The 19,432-nt window shown below is 53.9% G+C and overlaps 8 protein-coding genes across 8 annotated transcripts; 4 read left to right on the plus strand and 4 right to left on the minus strand.

Moving 5' to 3' along the window:
• Positions 1-77: 77 nt before the first annotated feature.
• Positions 78-2,392, plus strand: SMAC4_01218 (uncharacterized protein). The gene is made up of 4 exons (XM_003352335.2): positions 78-1,129; positions 1,235-1,357; positions 1,458-1,874; positions 1,928-2,392. The coding sequence occupies exons 1-4, from the start codon at positions 839-841 to the stop codon at positions 2,369-2,371; spliced, it is 1,275 nt and encodes a 424-aa protein (XP_003352383.1). The 5' UTR covers positions 78-838; the 3' UTR covers positions 2,372-2,392.
• A 187-nt stretch (positions 2,393-2,579) lies between these two features.
• SMAC4_01217 (uncharacterized protein) lies at positions 2,580-6,223 on the minus strand. The gene is made up of 2 exons (XM_003352334.3): positions 3,031-6,223; positions 2,580-2,962 (listed from the first exon to the last, which is right to left on the minus strand). The coding sequence occupies exons 1-2, from the start codon at positions 3,814-3,816 to the stop codon at positions 2,888-2,890; spliced, it is 861 nt and encodes a 286-aa protein (XP_003352382.2). The 5' UTR covers positions 3,817-6,223; the 3' UTR covers positions 2,580-2,887.
• A 435-nt stretch (positions 6,224-6,658) lies between these two features.
• On the plus strand, positions 6,659-7,895 carry SMAC4_01216 (uncharacterized protein; the record flags this gene model as incomplete). The annotated part of the gene is made up of 2 exons (XM_003352333.2): positions 6,659-7,285; positions 7,358-7,895. The coding sequence occupies 2 exons, from the start codon at positions 6,659-6,661 to the stop codon at positions 7,697-7,699; spliced, it is 969 nt and encodes a 322-aa protein (XP_003352381.1). The 3' UTR covers positions 7,700-7,895.
• Positions 7,896-8,353: 458 nt separating this feature from the next.
• On the minus strand, positions 8,354-10,408 carry SMAC4_01215 (uncharacterized protein). The gene is made up of 2 exons (XM_003352332.2): positions 9,734-10,408; positions 8,354-9,486 (listed from the first exon to the last, which is right to left on the minus strand). The coding sequence occupies exons 1-2, from the start codon at positions 10,109-10,111 to the stop codon at positions 8,725-8,727; spliced, it is 1,140 nt and encodes a 379-aa protein (XP_003352380.1). The 5' UTR covers positions 10,112-10,408; the 3' UTR covers positions 8,354-8,724.
• A 1,103-nt stretch (positions 10,409-11,511) lies between these two features.
• SMAC4_01214 (uncharacterized protein) lies at positions 11,512-13,206 on the minus strand. The gene is made up of 2 exons (XM_003352331.2): positions 12,800-13,206; positions 11,512-12,721 (listed from the first exon to the last, which is right to left on the minus strand). The coding sequence occupies exons 1-2, from the start codon at positions 13,048-13,050 to the stop codon at positions 11,824-11,826; spliced, it is 1,149 nt and encodes a 382-aa protein (XP_003352379.1). The 5' UTR covers positions 13,051-13,206; the 3' UTR covers positions 11,512-11,823.
• A 648-nt stretch (positions 13,207-13,854) lies between these two features.
• On the plus strand, positions 13,855-15,012 carry SMAC4_01213 (uncharacterized protein; the record flags this gene model as incomplete). Its single annotated transcript, XM_003352330.1, has 1 exon — positions 13,855-15,012. One exon carries the CDS (start codon positions 13,855-13,857, stop codon positions 15,010-15,012), a length of 1,158 nt encoding a protein of 385 aa, XP_003352378.1.
• A 222-nt stretch (positions 15,013-15,234) lies between these two features.
• Positions 15,235-15,935, minus strand: SMAC4_01212 (uncharacterized protein). Its single transcript, XM_003352329.2, has 3 exons — positions 15,706-15,935; positions 15,448-15,621; positions 15,235-15,381 (listed from the first exon to the last, which is right to left on the minus strand). The coding sequence occupies exons 1-3, from the start codon at positions 15,761-15,763 to the stop codon at positions 15,278-15,280; spliced, it is 336 nt and encodes a 111-aa protein (XP_003352377.1). The 5' UTR covers positions 15,764-15,935; the 3' UTR covers positions 15,235-15,277.
• Positions 15,936-16,095: 160 nt separating this feature from the next.
• SMAC4_01211 (uncharacterized protein) lies at positions 16,096-17,634 on the plus strand. Its single transcript, XM_003352328.2, has 2 exons — positions 16,096-16,433; positions 16,512-17,634. The coding sequence occupies exons 1-2, from the start codon at positions 16,140-16,142 to the stop codon at positions 17,553-17,555; spliced, it is 1,338 nt and encodes a 445-aa protein (XP_003352376.1). The 5' UTR covers positions 16,096-16,139; the 3' UTR covers positions 17,556-17,634.
• The last annotated feature ends 1,798 nt before the right edge of the window (positions 17,635-19,432 follow it).

Raw genomic sequence — 19,432 nt, forward strand, 5'->3', positions numbered from 1 at the left:
TTTCGGGGCTTCTGACGGGAGAGAGGGGTTACTCTTCTAACCCTAACCCGTGATTGCTACCTTAACAATATCGCGGGAGGTACCGACAATTGCGGTGGTGGTCTCAAAGTGTTAAGGTAGCCTGGCTCTTCCACCCATCGCAGCATCACAGTCCGATCACAACAAAAGTCGATGTAAAGGATCCTGGAGAGTAATTCAGTTACGTTTAATATCAAACTCCATTTTCTTATTCTTTGATTACTTCATAGTCTTGCCTCACTCTACGTGTCTTCGGTTCCCCATGGCGATATGATTGTCCCGCACTAAGAAGTGGACAGGGAATTCAAGTGGCGTGCACGCCGTGAGGTTTTGGCATCAACATCAACAAACTTCCTCCTCAACTCTTCTATAGCCACTCATCAACCATCCCCGCTACAACCCGACGATTTTCCCCAATCATACTCAACTGTTACACTACCTACCAGTATCTCGTCCGTTGTTCAAAATACGGACAAAGCTCAGAACATCACACAATGACATTCTCACCACAAAGCGGGCTCATGAAAGAGCCGGGACAAAGATGGGCTTCAGTCTCGGGCCAGCACAATGGACTCGGTTCCTAAAAATGGGTTGAACAATGGCGCCTTGTTAACTCTCTTTTGAGATGTTCACTTGAGGTGCCATTGTTCGATTCTCTACTCGGTACTCGACGACCATGGCCATCACCATGTTCCGTCCAGCATAAGAAGGGGTATAACCTCTGATGCCGTAGTCATGGTGTTCATTGAACAGCCAGAGTCACTTGGATATACAAAGTTTACACTCGAGTGAAGGAAATACATTCACCATCCAAGTCAAGATGGCTCAACGACCTCAACGACAACGACATGAAATCATCAACCGGGCCCCCAGGGAGGCCATGGACGTCTTCGTCATGGGGGCCAACGAGAAAGGGCAGCTGGGCTTGGGACCCGGTCAAAGAGTCTTCACCATCGCTCAATCTCCGCGGCGAAATGATTGGATTAGCGATGAGGAGGACATCGTCGATATAGCCTGTGGAAACAACCACTGCTTGGCGCTCACGGACGACAACCGGGTCATGTCCTGGGGTTCGAACGACCACGGCGCCCTCGGCCGGGTAACGCACTTGGTCCAGCTCTAGAACGGCAATTGGGTAAGTCCTCAGCACGCTGAAGGACCGGACCCGAATCCACGCCATCCGGACGGAATTAGAATCAGCGGCATCCTGCAACAGCCGCGGAATATCAACCATCTCGCCATCGAGCGCAACACCGTCTTCACTCAGGTGGCAGTGAGTGATCATGCGTCTTTTGCCTTGACGGAAACGGGTCAGGTCTATGGATGGGGTGCTTTCAAGGTATGCATTTTCTATCTCTCTTTTTTCTCTTTAACCCCCTCCTCTCTCCCATCCCCAACAAGCAACATCAACTAACCTCACCCTCCCAATCTCACAACAGTACTACGTCGGCGAAAACGACTTCATTGACTTCCATCACGTCCACCATTTCTATGCCTTCCACCCAGGCCAAATGGAGTACGACCAGCACCGACCACGGCGCAACCAGCAATACCCCCTCAAGATTCGCTTTCCCGGGACTGACAACCCGCAAATCGTGCAAATCGCGTGCGGCGCCAACCACGTTCTCGCCCTCTCCAAGTCAGGGCTGGTCTACTCGTGGGGCACCAACGACGCGCAAATTTTGGGCCGCCGCTTCATGCCGCGCAACGCCTACCGGCGGTCCCCGCGCCGCCAGTACGTCGACGCAGAACAGCTGGATCCCTACGCGAACATGGACCACCACTTCGCGCCGGGGCTCGTCGCCGAGCTGCAGAACATCCGCTACGTAGCCTGCGGCGCCAACTACAGCATGGCCGTCAGCAAGACGGTGGTCAGGTCGGGCATGCAGAATTGCTACGTGTGGGGCAGAACGACGACATGCAGACCACGCTCCCGCTCTCCAAAACCACAGTCGTGGCCACGCCCGAACACCCCGACGCCCCCGACGGGGAGAACATGCGGGTTATGCTGTTCCCTACGAAAGCGCCCTGGTTCAGCGGGATCGGACACAGAGTCGACGAGCCCGAGTCGGCGCTAAAGGCCATTTCCGGATCGTTGCGGTACGGGCTGGCGATCCGCCACAGCGGATGGGGCGATGCGTGGGGCAACGAGCATGAGCTGCCGAGTGCCATGGGGGTGGTGGACGCGGACAACGAGCCGGTGATTCCCGCCGTGCCGCCTGGTAATAGATATACCCAGGCGCCGCAGTTTGCGGGGTGGCACTACCACCGCGAGGATTGTAGATTCGACCTCGTGGCCACGGGCGAAAAGCACAGCATCGCGGTCGATCAAGAAGGCAAGGTTTACGTATAGGGCTCCAACACGCGTCATCAGTCCGGCGTGCCACGGCTCCGGAACGGCGAGCCGAATGTTGCTGTTATCGAGCGCCCGACTCTGCTTCAGGAATTTCTTGAGCCAGGAGCCCGGGCGAGTGTCTTGAGGGGGAAAATCGCAATATTCGTCGGGGCGGGTGCTAGGTACAGTTTGTTGGGGTTTGCGAAGAACCGTTTCCGGGTAGGAGATGGTGGGAACCTTGACAGGTTTGATAGTGACGATGAAGAGGACATCGAAGTTGGGGGCGATTAATTGCAGATAGATCGCCCAGTTGGTGGCTGTAACTCCAGCTTCTTTGGATAGACGGGGTGCTGGTTTGTTTTGTTCTCGAAGGATACTTGTGATATACCCCCTGTGCTACTTGTATGTACTATATAGATCGTTGGATAATAGACTCTACATGTCAACCTTGGGATGCTCGTGAGGCACTTGCGCTTGATCATGATCCTTTGGATCGCCACTGTTGGGCATCCAGTCATGCCTGAATTCCGTATTCTAGAACTGGAATCCGGACCAAACGCGACCACCGGGAGGGGTATATGTCGTGGCCTTGCTCGAGTAAATATCGACCTTAAATATCTCGCGTTAGCTTTTTGGTGCCCAGAAACTTCCTATCAGATTCAAGGTCTAGAACATACCGTGACGCCGGGATCATTCTGGGGCGCATAGGTCGGGATCGAGTACAGATAGTCGCTGGGCGGAACCGCACTGCCGGAGCCCTGGACCACAATCTGCGCACACTCGGCATAGAACTGCGGCGTATTGGCCTGGTGCAGGGCCAACAGCTCGTGCCTGATCAGGTAGTTCCCGGGCGCCAGGTTCCTGGGGATCTCGCTGCTCCACTTGAGGTTCTTCACAATCAACGCGGTTCCCCAGTTGGCGCTGTTTAGCTTGCCTCCCCACATGCCCATCTCATCGATCTTGAACCAGCCCTTTCCGTCGCCCTTGCAGGACGAACCAAAGGCACCGGGGCACTTGAACATCCACACCTGAACAGGGCCCTGCTCGTGCGTCCACTGCTTCCAGATGGCGGTGACATTAGACCCGGCTTGCACGGTGGCGCTTAGCTGGGCGGAGGTGCCGCCGTTGCAGCGCATCTTGGCATCGGAAACTGTCATGGTCGGATCGTAGTTGGGCCATTGGAACTGGATGGTCTTGGGGGAGCTGGCAGGGGAGAAGCCCTCGTAGCCTGGGTAGGTAGTGCCGCCAATGATGTAGCTGGTTACGGCACCATGGGCGGCGACGAGCGGCGCGAAGGCCGAGAGAGCAAGGTGGTCGAAACGCATGATGTCTGGTCGTCGAGCGTATGTTTGCCTCTGCTTGTTGATAGTAGTGGTGGTGAGTGATGAGTGGATGACGGAAGGCAAACCAGAAGGAGTGAGAGCTCGCCGCCTCTTATACCTGTTCCCCGTTCCCATCCACATTACAAGATAATCAATGCGTCCCAGAGTCCGGGATGGGTTAGATTGGGCGACGTTGAGTTTCCTTGGTCTTCATCGGCACTTCCTCACCATCCCGCATAATTTTCAAGCCACACCCAGGTTCTATGATGATGACCATACTTGAAGGCACGTAATATCCAGAAAGAGAAATTCTGTTCTCGTGACATTGGGCAGCCATGGCAAAAGGTCAATGCGAGCCCACGGCTAGCGGTCCGACGGAGACTTGATGACCCTAGAGTGGCATTAACGAGGGATCAAATAGATTAAACGGAGGGAGATGGGTGCAAGTCGAGCTTGATGGACTTCCTTTTCCAGGAATCAGTTGTGGTGGCAGAGCTACGTGGTAACGTAGGTATGGGTCAGGGTGGTAGTCAAAGAAACACCGAGGGTGAGCAGCTGGGTCATGTAGATGGCTGACCAGCTGTAAGTGACATATATCATATCCTTGAGAATGGCGTCTGCACGGCGCCGTGGGGTCCGGGGAAAGAATCGGGGGTTGAATAATTGGCGGTGGCACAGCGTAGATCGAGAGAGTCTTGAAACATTAAATTGAAGGATGGGGGCATAGAAGACACAGGGCCAATGATATAGCCCTGGCTATTCAGGATAAAGGAGGCCAATATATTGGGACGCGGGTCGTCGTGAGCAAGACAGGATGGCTTCGGTAGTAAGACGCTGGCTCACAAGTATCGAAGGCCGAAGCCAGGTGGCAGCATGGCATCTAGAGACTTTTCTTTTCATTGTTGTCAATATCACCGAAGGCTTTGTACGTTGAAGATTTGTAAATATTGAATTTGTTGGGTTTTGGTCTTGGTCAAGTGAAGCTGAGAGTGGCAGGTCAACGGTGACGGCCGAGGATGCGTACTGACTACTGAGAGATCAGAAACATATCCGAAAATGCCACCCTAAACCATGAAGCGAACCAGAGTGCGGAATACCGGGTAGCTGTCCCTCGACCGCAGTGTTGATCACTTGCTTGTGGAGGAGTGATGTGACCATGACATTCTCCCGTCCCGGAGGAGGATGGCCGGTTGTTAGATAGACCCGATATGGAATCGGAGGAGGTTTGGCTTGGCAGGTTCATCCTCGGGAGCTTCAAAACCAAGATGGCGATCCGTGCGTTGAGCGCTTGCTTATGTCTGCAGGGGGTTTTTGACAGCTGCAGCGGAGGCTCTTGTCAGGGGTCAATCTCGGAAGGACCCGATTCGCATCCACAGTCAACAACAGCGTTGGCATTTTCGTCTTGCATGTTAACATCGCGGTACATATCGTTGACGAGACATGCGAGCCGCGTGGATGGATCTGCCACTATCTCGAACGACATGTTTCATGTTTCATTCAAGCTCTGTTTACCTGTTTACCTTGTCCTTTGACTGCTCATCTCAAGCGCGATGACGCTTTGGCTGGTTTCCGAGTTGGTCACGACATGTCTCAGGGGATAACATCTTGCACAAGGTCGTTAGTCGACTATGACCTTTTCTTCGCGGATTGTCCACCCACTCTCCTCTCTTCTCTCAGCCATCGTAGATTTCATGGGCGAAGGTAATCTGTGAGCCGAGAGGGACGGATAGTTGCACATAGCATGGTTTGGAGGTTTCAGAATGGCGAAAAACCAGGGAGGGCTGTGGTGTTGTTTGCATTCCAGTGGTTTGCTCGTGTTTCCTCCAACGGTGGCCTCTTTAAAAACCGACGACTGACTGAGAGGGGAATGCCTTTCTGCTCTGTGCTGTGTTGGTCGCGAAATCCATTGAACTGTGACCGGTCCGTAGGCCTTCGCGTCGACAATAAAAGGTTCGGTTCTATTCGGTTCTCTTGTTCATCGCCGCATTCGTTAACTTCCTGCCTCTTTCCGGTCCTGTCACGATCCCTCCCTGTTCAAGTTGTTGACAAGTGGCGTTGGGGAGACGAGATCGAACGATGGATTCAGACCTGTGTCATAGATGATCAACCCGTACACGGTCAAGAACTGGCTGGGAAGGCACGAACGGCTATTGTGCGACGACTTGCGAGTTACACGCTAATACCATCGGCACTCAGTGAACGTTTCTTCCTGGTGGTGCACACCCGCAGTCTTCCCTCATTCCCTTTCCATTCAACATTTGCCCTTCACTTCAATCTCAGTTGGACGGGATCCATAGCTGAGTGAAGTGGACGTGAAAGGGTGCGACTCCCACCAAACCCGTCAGTGTTTGCGACACCCCTTCTCTTCCCCTTCCACTTTCCCACTTTTTGCCAAGTTGAAACTTCCGTCAGAAAGAAGGAACATACGAACTGACTTCCACTTCATTTTACTTGCAGAAAAGGAAAGAACGCTTCGCCAAGGAGTCTAGAATTTTGAACAATCTTTCAGGTACGTCACGATCCCCGATACCGTCGCAAACCTGGAACATTTTCGGGCCCGGACTCGCGGAAATACCCACGGCCACCAACACCTGGAACCTACGGACGACCAGACATCTACCGCACGAGGGGCTTGTCAAACTCTGGTGTTTCTTCCACATCACACCTCAACTTGCTACCGTCACTACGTTACCGCGAGTCACCGGCGGGCTTTGACTTTTGGTTTTGCCTCCATTCTGACCAGCGAGGTGATACTGTAGAGACGAAAAAGGTAAGGAGACAGTCCCCGTCATCCCCGGAACCAGTGTGACTCCTTTTACGACGCTGAAGCGGTTTCTTGCAACCCGCGTCAGCAATTCTTACCCAATTCTGATTTCTGCATCTTCTTTTCCACTGGACTCTGCAATCAAGGGCCCAAGACGGATCGTGGATTTTCCAACTGACCAGGACCCGGGATTAGGAATTACACCAGAGTATCCGTACCATGGCATCAGAAAGCCACAACGCTGGGCCGAGCGACCCATCAGCAGTGGGAGCTCGCCCGGAGTTGACGTCGCAACAGAGCCAGACGCTCAAATCCTACGGCCAGGACTACCAGTTCGCCGAGACCTGGGCTAATCCTCCTCCTGAGTTCGTCGTCAGCACCGGTGCCGCCGCCAGCAACAACCAGAACCCCGGCTTGGTGGAAGAGGTGCATCATAGCGGCGGCGGACCTGGAGGAGCCGCCAATCTCGCAAGCATTGGCGGCAGCTTCAGGACCAAGGAGTCGCAACAAACCGCGGATGAACCGCCTGAGGTCATCTGGGTCCCGCCTAGCGACAAGCCCTGGTACAAGAGGAGCGCGAAGCTATGGTGGATGATTGGCGGTATCTCTACCCTGGGCATCATCGCCGTCATCTTGGCCATTCTCGGAGCCATGGGCATGCTCGGTGGCCACCACAACAAGTCTGTCCCCAATAGGAGTGATCCATATCCATCAGGAACGTCCACATCACTAACGTCAACAAGTACGCCTACTGCTGAGTCCTCGGCCTCTGCCACTTCCTCGATCGATCCCTCATCATCGGCTACCGGAACTTCGACTTCGTCCGCAGCCACACCCAGCTCAACCGTGAGTTAACCTCATTTTACCTTGTCGCTTCATCGCCACGGAGTACTCTCCGCTAACAAAGACTGTACGTAGAACCTCGCTAAGCAATGCACCGACGACACCACCTTCATCGAACACCTCTCCTGGATGGGAACCGAGACCGGCAGTTACGAGGCCACTTACGACTCAGCCAGTTCCGGCAAGGAGTGCTGCAACCGCTGCTTCTCCGGCGATCCCGGCTGCGCGGGCTGGATGTACGACGGTGCCAACAAGTTCACGCCGTGCACCAAGGTCATGGTCACCAAGGACGAAGGAAACCCGAACAAGCAGTGCCCCAGGGGCAAGGCGGCTACGACCTTCTTCAGCACGAATGCCGCCAAGAAGGTCGTCGGCGGTGTTGGACCGTGCAGTGGAGAGGCTCAGATCCAGCGCTAGAAGGGGTTTGACGGGCCACTGTTTGAGGATGCGTATGTATCCTCAGGCTGTCTCCCCTTGCCGCACGTTCTATTGATTAGGGGTATCGACGCCTTAAATCAACATCCACTTGCCAACCTTTAGACAACCGGCTCACTGTGCTTGTCATCAAAGCTTGGAAGTTCACCATTTCCGGGATCTGGGCCTGAGCTGGTTCTCAGTCGATTAATGATGTGATGGAAGGTATCCTGGGATAGTCATGGGGTGGATCATTTGCTTTTCATTTTCTTTTGTTTTTGATGGTTTTCAAGAGAAAAGCGATCATGTGTGCTTGTTGCATTTTACAGTTTTTTTGGTAGAGACGGATACCCGGATACCCGAGATGAAAGCAATGAAGGAAACTGAAGAGTTTTAAAAAGATACTTGGTGCAGTATCGTCAGCATTTTATAGGATTCAGAAAGAATTACTACACTACGTATCTGAGCACATGGGATATTGCCTCGGACCGGGCGGAGGACACTGTCGTTACTGAGAGATGAAGCGTAATGACGAGCGAATGAAAGATTGAAGATGGCCAGATATACAGCACCAGACAGCGAAAATAGGGCATAGGGCGTGGTCATGCTCCTTTTGATTGTGGTTTTATCATCTTGGCGTGCTCTGTGGTGTTCATGGCTGTGACAGACAGGCCAAACAGCATATTCCATTCCTCGTAGAAGCCGACCATTCTAGCAGTCTAGGTAGCAAGCTTTTGCCCTCCGCTGAGAGCTTCCCGCTAGGGTCACTATCTATCCTCATCAGACCTCATCAGACCTCACCAGAAAAGGACACGAGAATAGCAAAGTGTTCCACAACCCATTTTCTCGCCAACAACTCCAAGCAACAAGAAGCCCACGACATATGCATTCACAATCATTACATTCAAAAGCTAAGTCTAATCATCTGAAACTCTTTATAGCTTTTGTAATTTTCCCATCCCATCCGTGCCTTTTCTACACCCAACGTAGCGTACCCCAACACACACCTTATATCACACCACAACCACTTAGATAAGCTTGAGGAGCTTGGCAGCGTGGTTCTCAATAAGAGCCTCAGTAGGGAAGGACATCTCCTCAAGCCCCTGAGCGTAGGGAGTAGGGACATCAGCACCGGTGACACGCTGGGGAGGAGCATCGAGGTAATCGAAGCCGTACTCGACAGCGAGGGCGACGATCTCAGCACCGACACCGTAGGCGGGGAAGCCGGACTCGACGGTCATGAGACGGTGGGTCTTCTTGATGGAAGCGATGATGGCATCCAAGTCAATGGGCTTGATGGAGCGGAGGTTGAGAACCTCAACCTCAACGCCGTACTTCTTCTTGAGGGCCTCGGCGGCGACGATCGACTGGCCGACGCAGCGCGACATGGTCACGATGGTCAGGTCCTTGCCGGCGCGCTCGACCTTGGCCTTGCCGATGGGAATCACGAAGTCGTCCTTCTGGGCGGCCTCGGACATGGGGAAGACCTGGCCGTACATGAGCTCGTTCTCGAGAACGACGACCGGGTTGGGGTCGCGGATGGCGGCCTTGAGAAGACCCTTGGCGTCCTCGGCCGACCAGGGGGACACTACCTTGAGGCCGGGCACGGAACCGTACCAGGCGCTGTAGTCTTGCGAGTGCTGGGCGGCAACACCGGCGGCGAAACCGTTGGGGCCGCGGAAGGTGATGTTGCAGGGCTGGATACCACCGGACATGTAGAGCGTCTTGGCGGCGGAGTTGACGATGTGGTCGATGGACTGCATGGCAAAGTTGAAGGTCATGAACTCGCACTAGAGGTGGGGGCATGGTTAGCTTGTGTACGCTTTCTACTACATGTTTGTTTTTCTGTTTCTTTGCTGTCGTCCTTTCTCTGTCCTGGCGCGCGTATTCGCAAACCATAGGGCTGAAACCGATGTTGCTCATAGGGCTATGGCTCGGGACGAACCCAAGCCTTTAGTGGACAGGGAAGGGCGGGTTTCGAGTCATGGGCCGATCCAGTGCGTCATGATGGGTCCCTCCTTTAGGAAGTTTACTTACGACGGGGTGAAGACCGCTGAGAGCAGCACCGACGGCAAGACCGGTGAAGCCCATCTCGGTGATGGGTGTGTCGATAACACGCTTGTCGCCGAAGCGGTCTAGTAGGCCCTTGGTGACCTTGTATGCGCCATTGTACTGAGCAACCTCCTCACCCATGACAAAGACCTTGGGGTTGGCCTCGAGCTCCTCGGCCAGGGCCTCGTTCAGGGCATCGCGGACCGTGTAGTCCTTGGTGCCGGAGGGGGCATCGGCGTAGGTCCGTTTTTGGAGACCGGCGACGGAGGCGGGCTTGAAGAAGGTCGGGGCCGCAGGACGGGCAACCTGGACACGCGAGGCCGTGGAAGCCAGGCGGACTGCGGGTCGGAGATAGCGCGACATGGCTCTGGGTGCTTGGGTTGTTCGTGGGTTGGAGAAAATATGGAGAAAAAGAGGGTGTCCCGACTCAGGTCAGAAATAATGCAGTGCACTGACTAGCCGACAGTGCGGAGTAAATGGAATGAAAGGGTTTTGGGTATGACGGGCTGTTGCCGATTAATTTCTGCCGTCAGTGTCGACTGCAGCTTGCAACTCTTTGAACGGAGCCGGGAAAGGAAGACAGAGAGGTGAGGACGGGGGAAAGAAGGCACTTGGCTGACTGTTGAGGGCAAAGTGTCAGGTTGGGGATGATGTTTGATGATCAGAAAATGCAGAGACCAGCGGGAGGGATTTTTTTGGGCCTTGCACCATCCGCCATCAAAAGATAGGGAGCTTGGATCCAGCTTTCTCGTTACGCCGCACTCGAGCTTTTTCTCACAGCTGGAACGTTGAACCCCAACGCTTCCTCCGCGCTAGCTTACAAAAGGCCTAGCCAAAGGGTCATCCATGACAGTTTCGTGGGTGCCCTGGCCCATCGATTGGCTCGATACACCCTGGCCGCCTTCGACGACAAGCCCTGGCCCACTGCAATGACAGCTGCGGAGGCAATCGATTTTGGAGAGACAGCCCTGTCAACGCCGCGACTCCTCACGATCCCGCTTCGCTCACGATAAGCAAGCTTCGTCTAGCTCATAAGCAATGGGCATCGCCGGCTGGCATCGGAGCATTTTTAGGGTTGTCATTGCTATCGTCACAAAGTCAACCAGAGGTCGGAACCCATAATGTCTCTGATGGCAAAATGCGTTGCAAAACCATGGCGGGCAATGGCATGGATAGGAAGACATATCGGCAACTGTTTGCCTCGCCGTCGATGGATCTGACGGCGTTGAGAGTGGATTGCTGCCCCTCCTCTCCAATACACCCCTGCCAAGTTCGTTAGCATGAGACCTCGTCAGGCTCGTCATAGCCTGAAGGGTCCCGAATATCAACACCGCGACTTTCATTTGGAAGAAAGGCGTCGATCTTATAGAACTTGTATGATTGATACTTCAAATTAGGTTTTGAGCCTCACAAAAGGGCACCAGCGTTCTCCATGCCGGCCTCCTCAGATTTGGAGAAGGTCCGTATCTCAGGAACCTATCTAACACGTTACTATAACCAATACAGCAAAGTCCGCTGGGGCAAACAATAACACGCCGAAGCCGCGCCGCAGATGGACAGGAACGCCGTGGGTGTGAGATGAACCGCCGGAGTCGGTGTCGCACAAATGCTACCGTGTCACTCCAGCTCTTGCATTCCGTCCGGACTTCGCTGTTGAGCAGTGGTTGTGCAACAGTTCAAACATGCCACAAAAACCAACAAAATTCACCAAACAAGAAGAATGGAAACGGTTTGTGTTTAGTTCTTCAAAGACGTGGTAGTTAGAGTATATTAGGTTCATTCATACAGGTCATTGTACACGACGTCGTAAACTACCTATAGCCAACTCTAATGTGCGGTCTCTTGCTGGCTCTTTGCTGTAGCCAAGATCTAACCTTCGAACAAAAATCCCGGTCTGACCGGCAATTATTGATTAAATCAGCGTGTAAATGCAATAGTTTGTTGCCGTCCCTCCTTGTCATTATTTTTTATCCGCTTCATGATGACCCTGGTGTGTAAACCTTATATCCCCGCCCGAAAAACAAATGTACAAAGAAATGGAAATGATTATATGGGGTATCTTTTCGAGCACATCTTTAGTTGAGGGGCTTCTTGCCAACCATGAGGTACATGGGGGTGAAGAGGTTCTTCTTGGCGCCGGCGACGAGACCATCAGCACCACGGGCGAGCGCATCGGCGGTCTTCTTGGTACCCTTGGGAGCAAGGCCGACGGTCTCGAGGACACCGGCAAAACCGTGGAGGATGCGACGGGCAGTGTGGGTCATGCGGACGACGGTGAAGAAGTCGAGGTAGCTCTGCATGTAGCCGAGCTCACCAGCAATCGGCCAGTACCAGGGCATGGGATCGTTGCGGTCAGCAAGATCCTCGTGGTGGAGGAGCTCGAAACCAACGTTCTTCATGGCGGCAAGACCCTCGCTGATGGGCACCATGTTGGAGATACCGTTGCCGACCTCGATGGCGAGACGGATGTCACGGTGCTCAACGTTGTCGTTATCGTAGTTGTCGGTCATGAGCCACTCGTAGACACCAAAGACACCACCGGGCTTAAGGACACGGTAAATCTCGCCGTAAACACCCTCGAGCTTGGGAGCGTGGACTGTGGCCTCGATGGCGTAGACGGCATCGAACGAGTTGTCGGGGAAGGACATCTGCATGAAGTCGCCCTTGACGAACTTGAGCTGACCAGAGAGGCCGTCGCGAACAGCGTAGTGGGTGGCGCGGTCGATCTGGTAGTCGTTGTTGTTGAGGCCGGTGATGTGGGCGTCAGTGAACTTGGCGATTTCGCGCGCAGGGCCACCAACACCGCAACCAACATCGAGAACCTTCATGCCCTTCTTGATGCCGATCTGGGAAGCGAGGTAGTGCTCGTGGCGGGCAATAGCCTGGTAAAAGGGCTCGCCGGGGGAGAAGCGGCAGAAATGGAAGCACTGGCCCCAGCCATACTCGTAGATATCGGTCGCGAGGTTGTAGTAGCTGCGAGGAACATATGGTCAGTCTCCATGTTTGCGCACAAAGTCAAGCATCTTGCGAGGCAAGGCGGGGGGAACTTACTGCCTGGTCAAGGTCGCGTACTCCTTGGTACGGGCCTCGCGATCAGCCTGGGTCTCGCCCTCGGCAGTCTTGTTGTCGAAGTGCTTGAAGTACTCGTCAACGGCGATCTGCTGAGCCTCGGTGTTCTTCTTCAGCAGAGCAGCGACACCACCAGCGGCCTTGGCAGAGTCGCCGTGCATGACCTTCTTGAACTCAGCATCGCGCTGGTGGTCCTCCTTCTCGAGGGCAACGACTTGTGGTGCGGAAGGCATTTTGGTAGCTGGTTGTGGTGTTGAACGGGGAAGAGTGGTTGAACGAAGGAAAGAAGTAAAGATGGGATAGGCACGAACGATGAGCAGAAGACAAGAAGACGTTGCGGTCAGTCGGGATCCTCCATATAAACAAAAAATAATGACCCCGGACCCCTTTCCTCCTCGTGCTCGCTGGCACCTTGCAATTACCCCTGGATGAGAGTTGTGCCAGGGTGTACAGCGATAGCATGCGATAGCTGCTGTAGTCTGTCCAAAATAGGCGAATCCCAATCGTGAATTGGTCCGAGCGCCCCACAAAATGGCTTCGGCCAATCTGAAAGATCCACCCCCTTTTCAACCTTCGGGTTGAACCGTTGTGACCGTGAAACTTGGCGCCAGAGAATTGGACGAAGAAGCACTCGAAACATGCGAACTCGAATTCGAAATCCATGTGAAAGCTCATTCAACTGGGACGGTCTCGCCCCTCGCGCCCGTGCACTCAGAACCCGAATACGAATACTAAACCGAGATGTGGGGGTGTCCTCGGATAGCTTAGCCACGCCGGGGTTTCTTACGGTACCGTGACGCGTGTAACGGAAAACATGGTGTAATGTTACGCCACACCGTCCGATAACAGTTCTGATAAGGAGCGTTCTGGACAAGCCCAGGGCCCGAACTTAAGCAGGTCACCTTCGTCAGTTGAAAGTTGAAAGTTCCCAAGATCATCACCACTTGCGCACACCCACCCGCCACCAACCATCGCGTCACCACCTGACCATCAACGCGTATTCAATCCCACGACGATTTTGCATCAATCCAGACGAGATGCCGCCGCAAATCAAACACGATCTCAACCGCTCCGGTTGGGAAGCGACCGACTTCCCCTCCGTTTGCGAAAACTGCCTGCCCGAGAACCCTTACGTCAAAATGCTCAAGGAAGACTACGGTGCCGAATGCAAGCTCTGCACCCGCCCATTCACCGTCTTTAGCTGGGCCGCCGACCGCGCCCACGCCCGCAAGAAGCGCACCAACATCTGCCTCACCTGCGCCCGCCTCAAGAACGCCTGCCAATGCTGCATCCTCGATCTTCAGTTCGGACTACCCATCATCATCAGAGACAAAGCCCTCGAGCTCGTGGCCCCCGGTCCTCAGAGCGAAATCAACCGCGAGTACTTTGCGCAAAACAACGAGCGCGCGATCGAAGAAGGAAGAGCTGGTATCGAGGAATACGAAAAGGCGGACGAGAAGGCGAGAGAGCTGCTGAGGAGGCTGGCGCAAAGCAAGCCCTATTTCAGGAAGGGTAGGGAGGTTGACGAAGATGGCAACCCTGTCGGCGGATCATCGAGCGGTGCTGGAAGGGCGACAGGAGGCAATCCTGCCGTAGGAGCTGGTGTTGGTGGGGCTGGTCCGATTCGCACAAGAGACTCCAGGGCGGCCGCGGCTGCTGGCGCCAGACCCGGCGGTGGACGACGACCTAACGCTGCCCCGGCGCCTCCTCCCGGACCCAAGGATTGGCAACCGCCTGCCGATCAGAGCATCATGTCTCTCTTCGTAACCGGCATTGAGGATGACCTGCCCGAGTTCAAGATCCGTGACTTCTTCAAAGCGTTCGGAAAGATCAAGTCGTTGGTTGTGTCACACATGTCGCATGCCGCTTTCGTCAACTACGAAACTCGGGAGGCTGCTGAGAAGGCTTCGTTGGAGTGCAAGGGCCGTGCTGTCGTTGCCGGATGCCCCTTGAGGGTCAGATGGAGCGTACCCAAGGCCTTGGGAACAATGAACAAGGAGCAGCGCTCGGAGATGCTACGAGATGGTCGGTCAGCCTTTGGCGGTGCTCAGAAGACGGGCGGCCGAAAGGCGATCGAGGGAGGAACTGCTCAGGGTGGTGCATCAGGAGCGCAGAAAGACGAGACATCCAACCTCACTATTGCAGCACCGCCCGGTGCAGCAGACGTGCAGTACGCCAGTCTTTCTGGCAACTAAGAGGAGACAGAAAAGTGATTTGGTCATGGTATTGCAAGGCGTTGTAGGGCTATTATGATTTGGCGGGCTGGGCTCAGGGTATCTCAGATACATTGCATTTCCTAATATCGGATGGGGTTTTCCAGTATTTGTTTACATTGAGGGGTATCATAGATGATTTACAAATATACACGGGCAACAGTACTGTCCTGTTGGTCCATTACGTTCTCACGAACTTGAGGTTCCAAAATCCCTGTTCTTTTCCAACCGTGACTTTGTATTCTCTTTATGCCGAGCAGCACTTGTGCTCGCCGCCAATCTTGATGTTCTGGTTCCCCAGCTTGATGGTATCGTTGTCGCCGCGCTCGGTATCCTTGTGAATCCGCAGCTCTGTGAGGAACCACTAGTCAGCAAGCGTATCCTATTTACAACTCCGAACCTTTGGACTCCACTCACTGTAGGTCTCGCCGTCCTTGCGGCCCTGAACAACGTTGGATCTCAAGAAGCTGGCAACTTCCTCGGCATGCGCAATCGCGGGCGCAATTGTGGGATCGTTGGCGGGAAGGTTCTGGTTCTCGCGGAAACCACGGCTGATAGACTCGTAGGCGGCGGTAAGGGTGCGGGCATCGCCTATAACATTTGACACAGCCGGTTAGTCCGGGGAGCTACATAGGCCGGCGGGTGCACCAAGGGGACTGCAGGGGAACATCGTACCATCAAAGGCAACTCTCGCGGCGCGCATGAGGTGACGGTAGGCGTGGAGGGCAGACATGATGACAAGTGCGCTGGTAAACGAGCGTCAGGAAAGGGAATGCAAGTTCAAAAGATGGTAAATGGTATTCTATCGCCGGGTTTCTGGTCTAACAAGAAGATCGAAGGCTTGTCTGAAAACAGTCGCAGTGACGGCAATGCGACCTCCAAAAATGTCGCCCAGGACCGGGTTGGTTTGCCGGCCGGAGTGGACTTGGAAGTTGTGAGGACCATGATTGGCGGTCGATAAGCCAGATGTGGGGAGCTTGGCCATCGAAAAATTTCCAGAAATCGTAAAAAAACAGTAGAGGGGCCCGCCTATACAAGCTTCCAGTTCCTGCGCCTGTCACTGTCTGTCTCCCAACCCACCATCACCATCCTCATCATCAACCGCAAAAATGACTACTGTGGTTCCCCTTCCTCTCCCCACCCTCCCCGAGGGCTGGACCGCCGAGAAGGACTTCAAGGCCATCGGCAAGATCGCCCAGAATGAGGTTACCCAGCGCGCCATCGAGCCCGTCGGCCCTCACTTCCTCGCCCACGCCCGCCGCGCCCGCCACAAGCGCACCTTCTCCGAGGATGACCGCATCCAGGCCCAGGAGCGCGCCAAGAACGTCGAGGAGGACAACGAGAGCGACGTCAGCGAGCCCGAGGACCCCATGATGCTCTCTCGCGATGCCAAGGACTGGAAGGTTGGTGCCCAATTGAGGAGTAATGCTGCACGGAAACCGCGAGACCTTGATCACTAACCTATTTGCGCCCCTGTACAGCAACAAGATCACTACAAGGTTCTCGGTCTCTCCAAGTACCGCTGGAGGGCCACTGAGGAGCAGATCAAGCGCGCCCACCGCAAGAAGGTCCTCAAGCACCACCCCGATAAGAAGGCTGCCGCCGGCCGCACCGAGGACGACAACTTCTTTAAGTGCATCCAGAAGGCCACCGAGGTCCTTCTCGACCCCATCAAGCGCCGCCAGTTCGATTCCGTTGATGAGGAGGCCGATGTCGAGCCCCCCACCAAAAAGCAGCTCCAGAAGGGCAACTTCTACAAGCTCTGGAGCAACGTCTTCAAGGCTGAGGGCCGTTTCAGCAACATCCAGCCCGTCCCCAGCTTCGGCAACGAGGACTCCACCCGCGAGGAGGTCGAGAACTTCTACAACTTCTTCTACAACTTCGACAGCTGGAGGTCGTTCGAGTACCTCGATGAGGATGTTCCCGATGACAGCGAGTCCCGCGACCAGAGACGCCACACCGAGCGCAAGAACCTCAACAGCCGCAAGAAGAGAAAGGCCGAGGACAATGCTCGTCTCCGCAAGCTGCTCGACGACTGCTCCGCCGCCGATGAGCGTATCAAGAAGTTCCGCCAGGAGGCCAACGCCGCCAAGAACAAGAAGAAGCTCGAGAAGGAGGCTGCCGAGAAGAAGGCCGCCGAGGAGGCTGCTGCCAAGAAGGCTGCTGAGGAGGCTGCCGCTAAGGAGGCCGAGGAGAAGGCCAAGGCCGACCGTGAAGCCAGCAAGAAGGCCAAGGAGGCTGCCAAGAACGCTGTCAAGAAGAACAAGCGTGTCCTCCGTGGCTCCGTCAAGGATGCCAACTACTTCGTTGAGGGTGATGCTTCCGTCGCCACCATCGATGCCGTTCTCGGTGACGTCGAGCTCATCCAGGGCAAGATCGATCCCGATGAGCTCGCTGCTCTCGCTGGCAAGCTCAACGGCCTCAAGGTCTCTGACGAGATCAAGGCTGTCTGGAACGAGGAGGCCGCCCGCCTCGTCGGTGCCGGCAAGATCAACGCCGGTGATCTAAAGGCTCTTTCTGCTTAAGCGATTTGTTACGAAGTCAAGAGATAATGAGGATGTGCATGTTGGCGTTTTGTCTGTAGTCACTAGAATCTAGACTTGGAGAAACACAGAGTTGTTGATGGATACCATTTCAGATGGAACTTACTTCTTCTTCCCCTCCTGACCTTTCGCTCCGCTACGTGAAGCCGTATTTTGTCCTGTGATTCCTGAGCACCAGCATCAGCAATCATGTTTCCAAAAAAAAAAGGGAAAAAAGGGAAAAGAAGAAAAAAAAGGAAAGAAAAAAAGAGAGGTGTGCACAGAAGACAATAATTCCCGTAGGCTGAATTAGCAGCCAAATGTGTGCCCAACCAAAATAGCAATAACCGCCTGACAATATCACCATCGATATGGCTGCGTCTGTCTACCCAGTGGTGAAGAAAGATGAATAGAGAGGTGAAAAGAGAGGTGGATGGAGAAGTGGAGAGAGAAGTGAAGAGTGCATATTCCTGTTCTCTTTCATATCGATGACAACAGTCTGCTGTTGTCCTCACCTTCAGCGCTTCAAGACTGTCTCGGAACACTTGATAGGCACATGTACAGGTCGTCTAGAATTCCAACGGGAAAGACTCTACGGTGTGTGCAGTTTGCAAATCTCATTCACACAGCTACCGGCACTCGCCTGCATACATGTAAGGCAAGGTACCTGCCTATTGCCGAAGCCATGCCGTAGGTACACCACAGTTAACATGACGCAGACAAGTTAGCTTCCATTACCTAGGTTGTGTGTTCTACCGGTACTAGGAACAAAGCCAAAGCTCTTCCCTCCACGCACTTTCTAGCTGCCATGAAACAACCCTCACGCTAGAACTCTCTTCCAAAGTCGGTCTCGTAGCACTCAACGTGGGCGCTCCCTCCATGATAGCTCCTTCGGGAACTGAGTAATCCAAAACCATGGAAATCGAGGAATACTCATGTCAACCTGGAGCTCGCAGTATGCCAAGACCTGTGCTTGCCAAGCCCTTTGCAAGTGGATCCCAGCTTTTGCGGCAATTTGTGGGCTCCACAGCGGACCGTCCCGTGAATCTAAACCTTTTTGGGGATGAAGCGTGGTCTGAGCTTTTTGGGCTTTTGGTGATGGTTTGGGATGACTTATGTAGAGTGTATGTTTGAGACTTCACTTCCTCCGTGGTGGAGCTTTGAGGGGGGACTTCGTTGCAAAACATCATCGGGGAATACGAGAACTGAGTAAACATCACATTATGGACACTTGTGGTGACTTAGGACGTCCTTCTGAGCTTGGGATGAAAGCCAGGAACTGCCTGATTTGTTGACGTGGCTGGGTTGATGATACTGGAAAGGATTGGGTGCTGCATATTTCACTTGGATCTCCTGATGCTGGAACTGGGTATAATCTCATCCAGGTCAGCATTGTCCTAGTGTTCGTCATTGTGATCTTGTTGACTGGATTGCGTATTCAGGAACATGCCCGAAACATAACTTACTGTCGTAAAGGACGTCTCGACTTCTAGTTTCCGCAGGTTGTCCGCCTTGATATGGGAGAGTTGAGACTATCTGCCAACCGCTGAGCTTTTTCTAATTGTGCACAATAAACTTCCAGTCCTCAGCCTTAAATCGTTGGACATGATACTTGATGTGAACACCGCTACCTGTTTTGTCCATACGCCACAGAAGGGCATCCGAAACAGTGATAATTATAAAAGAGATAAGACAAAAACCATTCAAGCGGTTGAGGCAGGTCTATCTGCGAAACTGTGAGGAATAATGGCTAGAAATAGCCCGGCGTTTATCGTGGAAGTTTTGTGGTCTTGTGGCCCACTGTTGCAACTGAAAATGCCTTGGAATATGGGTAACCAGCTCCTTAGTACTGGTAGATGAAAACAGTATCACCATTGCCC

This window comes from Sordaria macrospora, chromosome 1, assembly GCF_033870435.1.
Source record: "Sordaria macrospora chromosome 1, complete sequence".
In the NCBI taxonomy this organism is placed as follows: domain Eukaryota; kingdom Fungi; phylum Ascomycota; class Sordariomycetes; order Sordariales; family Sordariaceae; genus Sordaria; species Sordaria macrospora.